General features: G+C 66.1%; 2 protein-coding genes across 2 annotated transcripts in view; one reads left to right on the top strand and one right to left on the bottom strand.

The window, feature by feature from the left end:
* The first annotated feature begins 446 nt into the window (after window positions 1-446).
* CCDC78 (coiled-coil domain containing 78) lies at window positions 447-4323 on the top strand. Its single transcript, XM_011962450.1, has 14 exons — window positions 447-605; window positions 825-944; window positions 1030-1116; window positions 1330-1497; window positions 1616-1672; window positions 1785-1852; window positions 1938-2016; window positions 2121-2246; window positions 2417-2604; window positions 2721-2820; window positions 3008-3087; window positions 3743-3809; window positions 3886-3982; window positions 4120-4323. Exons 1-14 carry the CDS (start codon window positions 546-548, stop codon window positions 4137-4139), a joined length of 1317 nt encoding a protein of 438 aa, XP_011817840.1. The 5' UTR covers window positions 447-545; the 3' UTR covers window positions 4140-4323.
* FAM173A (family with sequence similarity 173, member A) overlaps window positions 4316-5377 on the bottom strand; it is a 1918-nt gene continuing 856 nt past the window's right edge. Inside the window, exons 3-6 of the mRNA XM_011962485.1 lie at window positions 5153-5375; window positions 4914-5054; window positions 4721-4771; window positions 4316-4597 (exon numbers count right to left, since the gene is read on the bottom strand). Coding sequence (XP_011817875.1) covers window positions 4445-4597; window positions 4721-4771; window positions 4914-5054; window positions 5153-5375 — 568 coding nt within the window. The 3' untranslated portion in view covers window positions 4316-4444. The remainder of the gene's footprint in view (window positions 4598-4720; window positions 4772-4913; window positions 5055-5152; window positions 5376-5377) is intronic.

Here is a 5377-nt window from a genome sequence, read left to right as displayed (position 1 = left end):
TCCGACCCCGCCGCGCCCGGCGCTGGCACCTCCTCCAGAAAGCCCTCCGGTACGCCCCGGCTGAGCCAGTCGTTTCCGAGTTCTCTGGCCCCTGATTGGGACCTCCGCGCCGCGCTTCTCAGGCCGGAGGTGCAGAGACATACCTCCCCGTCCGGGGCTCAGCCAGCACTGCTAGGTACACAAAAGGTGTCCAGCGAGTGTAGCTCAAGGCATCCTGCGGGCGGGCTGCTGCTCCGTTCTGCGTGCTTGTCCGCAGCGCCCAGGCTGGGTGCTTTCACGCACCTGGTTCCATCTGCACAGGGAATGTGCAGGGGGCGCTGGGCCGCTTCCCCAGATGGGGAAACGGAGGCACGGAGAGGAAGCGCTGTCCTTCCTCTTCCACAACCACAGGTCTGGCCTGCCACTGTGGGCGGGGCCCTGGGAGTCACCTGGAACCAACGGAGGCCTTGGCAACGCACGCAGCAGTGCTTGTGGCAGCAGCCGCCATAGGGAGTCCAAGCGTGGAGGCGGCACCGGGCTCGGAGCTGGCCAGGGTCCCCTCACCTATGGAGCACGCAGCCACCACAGGCCCCAGGCCTGGACCTCCCCCTCGGCAGGTGGACAACGTGAGTCCTCTGGGACGCACCACGCCTGCCATGGGGTTGGAGTCTGCCCTTTCCCCCAGAGGCCAGGAGGGTGCAGGTGCCTGCACCCTGGGTCTAATCTCAGCCAAGGGAGGGACTTTTGCAGCTCAGCCAGGCAGGGAGAGGGGGTCGGTGACTGCATGGCAGTGGGGCCACCGCTCCAGGGACCCACCTGGGGAATGGGTGGCGGTGCTTCCCCAGGTTCTGCTACGAGCCAAGGACTGGTTGCCAGGAGCTCCTGGGGGCACCACAGCGTGGGCCACCAGCCTGGAAGCAGATGTCCCACCAGATCTGGTGCTCAGTGAGGAGCAGCAGCTGCAGGTGGGTGTGGGGCCCCAGAGTGCTGTGAGGAGGGAGGGTGCCAGCAGGGCTCCACAGATGCCACCTCTCACCTGGCCACCCACAGATCTCCAAGGAGCTGGTCGACATTCAGATCACAACCCACCGCCTACAGGAGCAGCACGAGGCTGAAATCTTCCAGCTGAAGAGTGAGGTGAGCAGCCGTGTGAGCCAGCCTCAGTGCATGGGGGACAGAGGGGTGCAGGCCCAGGACACGTGCCTTGCACAGGTGTGCACGCACGTGGCATCTGTGGGTCTCGGCCTGCCCCATGAGTGCTGCGTGTCCCTGAGCGTGCACCAGGTGAATGTTCACCTCCCCCAGGTGGCCCGCAGGCAGGTGCACCCGCTCATGCCAGTTGTCCTACAGATCCTTCGGCTGGAGAGCCGGGTGCTGGAGCTGGAGCTGCATGGAGATCACACCAGCCAGGGTTGTGCGGTCCCAGTGGACGCTGACCCCAGGCACCGCCAGGCACCAGCCCAAGAGCTCAGACACAAAGCCCAGGTGCCTGGACACTCTGATGACTGCAGACTCCAGGTCACATGAGCACATGGAGGGCCTGGCTGGGAGAGGCCAGAGGGAAGCCTCAGCAGGGGCTTCAGCGAGACTGGGGCTCACCCACCCCTTAGCCCTCCCTTCCCTCCATTCCATTCAGGTGCAGCCTAAGAACGCCATGAACCCTGAGAATGAGCAGCAGAGGCTGGGGCATGGCGTGAGTGTGTAGCCACCTAGCTCAGGGGAGAGGGCAGCACCTGGGACTCCAAACCTAGGGCCTCGTCCAGCCAGCTCTATGTACCCCACAGCTGCTGGGAAGCCAGGAGCAGCTGCAGAGACAAGTGAAGTGGGCGCTGGCGCGTCAGGAGGCCCGGCAGCAGGCACTGGAGACTCGTGTGTGAGTGGCTGTCTCACCTGGGGCCCCATCCCGGAGCAGAGAGAACCCCTCACCGTGGGCCTGGGCCTCACCTCTGTGTCCTCAGGGAAGCCCTGGGCCGGCAGCTGCAGGGAGCCCGAGAGGAGGCCAGAGCAGCTGGACAGCGACTGGCCACACAGGCTGTGGTGAGGCCCTGCCCTGCCTGCTTGGAGACCTGGAGGGTGGGGGCCCCAAAAACCCAGCCGGGGTCCACTCCCAGGGCACAGGATGAGGGCTGCCTCCACCCCAGGTGCTGTGCAGCTGCCGAGGCCAGCTCCGCCAGGCAGAGGCTGAGAATGCCCGGCTGCAGCTGCAGCTCAAGAAGCTGAAGGATGAGTACGTCCTGCGGCTGCAGCACTGCGCACGGGAGGCGGTGGTGAGCCCTGCAGGAGCACCCTGAGGCCTGGGGAGCCCAAGCCTGGCCTGGGCGTGTTGGATAGCTTCAGGGAGACCCCAGGGCACCCGCACTGCTCAGCCTGCTGGGGTGGGGGATGGTTGGAAAAGATGGGGGGTGGGCCCCATGCGGTCACAGCCCGCCGCCTCCAGGAGCATGCAGACAGTGCAGGCCAGGCGCCAGCCACCACGGCCCTCCGCACATTCCTGGAGGCCACTCTGGAGGACATCCGGGCAGCGCACCGCAGCCGTGAGCAGCAGCTGGCCCGGGCTGCCCGCACCTACCACAAGCGGCTGGTGGATCTGAGCCACAGGCATGAGGAGCTGTTGGCTGCCTACAGGTGGGCCCCGCTGGGGTGGGAGGCGTCAGGCGTCTGTGGGTCTTTAAGCCTCTGTGTCTCAAAGGCTTAGTGTGCAGCAGGAGTGGCCCAAGACAGACACTGGTCTACGCTGACAGGGCACCTGGGAACCCCCAAGCTATTTTTGACGCAGCCAGCTTGGATCTGGAACCATTGCCCGTGCCCCTGGTCACTGATTTCAGCCATCGGGAGGACCAGGTGAGGCTAGAGACCCCCAGAAGCTCCAGGCCCAGGTGTCCCCCACCCACCCGCTACCCCACACTGGCCTTGGCCCCAGAACTTGCCCCAGGCCTCATCCTGGGCTCAAAAGAGACCTCAGCCCCAGGCCTCTGAGGGGCCTGCCTTGTTCAGCCAACTGAGATGTCCCCACCACAAACCTGTGCAGCACGGCGGGCCTGAGGCACTGCTCTCATCCCCACGGAAGGGACCAGGTGGAGCCTCCCAGGGGGGAACATCAGAGCCACAGTGAGTGCCCTCATGGGTGTGGGGGAGACCTGTGGGGGATGGGCAGAGAGCAACACCTGCACCCTGGGGCTCCCAGTTGCTCCACCAAGCCCCTGCCAGGCAGGGTCTGGTCACAGCAACACACTCAGTGGCACGTCCCCACACTGGGGTCCCTCCATCGGTCCCGGGGACACAGGAGAGGGAAGAGGAGCTGCTGCAGGTGGAGCTGGCCTTAAACACGGAGGATCAGAAAGAGCACCCCCGAGGGAGGTTTCCGCTGAGACCTGGAGGACACGGGGGGTGGGAGCAGGGTGCCTGGTGACCTGGTCAGCCCTTGCCACTGGGCCTCCATGTTCGCAGCTGTACAATGGGCAGGGCTCCCCAGGGACCATCTCCCAGGGTTTAGGGCACACCCGTGTGGGGGTGGCATCCCTGTTGACGCTGGGGTCACTGTCTGGGCTGGCCTTGTGGTTTAGCCCTCCCTGAGCAGCCAGCAGACCCCTTGGGCCCAAACTGCTCCCACACACGGATGGCTCCAAGGCCTAGGCTGGGCCACAGGAGCATGTGGGGCCCACGCCTCCCTCACTCACTCCCTGGTGTCCCCTCCCGGCTCTGGGAACCTGACTCAGCATGGTCACAGGTCTGAAACCACTCCTCCTTTCCTCTCCCCTCACAGGGGCCTGGACGCTGCATCCTGGGCCCAGATCCACCAGAAGCTCCGGGACTTCTCCCGCAGCACCCAGGTAGGAGGTAAGGGCTGGCCCAGGCCCCTCCTCACACCATGCCCCAGCTCATGGTTTATACCCCCATGGCAGGCAGAGCTGGAACGGGAGCGGGCACAGCTGCTGGTCCGGGCCACGGTGGCTGAAGAGCAACTTTCTGAGCTACAGGAGTACGTGGACCAGCACCTGGGCAGGTGGGCTCTCGAGAGGGAGCACGGTGTGACCCCAGGGCCGTGGTCTGGCCAGAATGGAGGACGATGGCTGCCTCAGGCACTAGGGGCAGACCCGCCCACGGCTGGGCAGGTCACTTAAGCATGGTTCCTCTGAGCAGGTACAAGCAAGAAATCCTGAGGCTGAGGAAGCTGGCAGGTTCAGGGAATCCCTGGAAAGTGGGGGCTGTGCCTCCAGCCAAGCTCCAGCATCCAAGGACCGGCAGCCACTAGCCCACCTCCCAGGACCAGAGCGGAGCCCATCACAGCCAGCACGGAGCCCTCCCTCCCAGTCTCCCACAAAACATGAGTCAGTACAGAACCCACAGAGTCTTTATCGTATTTGAACACTCCGCTGGCCTGAGAAACAGGAGCCCCCAGGACGGAGGCAGAACTAGGTCGGGGGGCAGCCTGGACGGCTATCCGCGAGGAGACGACTTCCCCAGCCTACCCACCCCCAGGAACGTCGTAGGCCCAGACTCGGTCCAGGCCCTCGCCAGCCACGGCCACAGGCTGCCAGGTGGGGAGTGGGAAGCGCCCAGACACCACGCGGGCCCCGGCAGGCAGCTCTGCTCTCAGCTTGTCCTCCAGTAGTGGGAGCTGAGGGAGAGAACAGCAGAGTGGGGGGGCGGGGCCCCCAAGCCTAGCACCCACCGGGTGGGCCCAGGCCTCAGCAGCAAACACCCTGGGACTTCCCAGCAGGGCTAGCAACCCCGGACCTACCACGCTAGGGGCCAGGAACACAGACACGTTGCGGCAGTCCCTCAGGCTCACCTGCCAGAAGAGGAGTCGTCCCAGCGGGGGACAGGCCTGGTGGGCACGGGGTAACGGCAGCTTCCGACTCCCGGCCCCCAGCCCTCGCAGGTGTCAGCCGCACCTTGGGCTGTCAGCGGGTGGCCAGGGCTCCCCAGGTTACCTTCCAGAGATCCTTGCGGCGATAGCAGACGCTGCCGGCACAGCCGGCCCTCCAGGCGTGCAGCCGCGCCAGCGCCACCAGCCACGGATTCAGCTCGTAGCCCACGGCCGGGCGGAGGCCGCACCTGTGGGCCGCCAGCACCTGTGGGCACCGAGAGGGTGGGAACCAGGATGGGGGCAGGGGCGCCCGCCGGCAGGTAGGGGGTGTGGGGCAGCCAAGACCCAGACACGGGCACTTACGATCCTGCCGTCGCCAGAGCCCAGATCCACCGTTTTTCCGGGGCGGCCTCGCAGCAGCGACAACACGTGCTCCACCTGCCGCGCGCTCGCGCCAACGTAGGGCACCTGGACCGGGAGGCGGCGGGAGTCCACTGGCCGCTCGGGGCCCGAACCACTTGACGTGGGGCGGAGCTCACCCCGGCCCCGCCCAGACCTTGAGACCCTGAGCGGCAGCCGAGCTCCCCT

This window comes from Colobus angolensis, unplaced genomic scaffold (genome assembly GCF_000951035.1).
Source record: "Colobus angolensis palliatus isolate OR3802 unplaced genomic scaffold, Cang.pa_1.0 Scaffold59, whole genome shotgun sequence".
Lineage (NCBI taxonomy): Eukaryota > Metazoa > Chordata > Mammalia > Primates > Cercopithecidae > Colobus > Colobus angolensis.
The sequence above is the reverse complement of the archived record's forward strand: the minus strand, read 5'-3'. Positions and strand labels throughout refer to the sequence as shown.

Excerpts from the sequence above, each read along its gene's own strand:
- CCDC78 (XM_011962450.1), top strand. The coding sequence starts at position 546 with ATGGAGCACGCAGCCACCACAGGCCCCAGGCCTGGACCTCCCCCTCGG. Across the intron at positions 945-1,029 it reads GTGAGGAGCAGCAGCTGCAG|ATCTCCAAGGAGCTGGTCGA; the intron begins GTGGGTGTGGGG and ends GGCCACCCACAG. Across the intron at positions 1,853-1,937 it reads CAGGCACTGGAGACTCGTGT|GGAAGCCCTGGGCCGGCAGC; the intron begins GTGAGTGGCTGT and ends CTGTGTCCTCAG.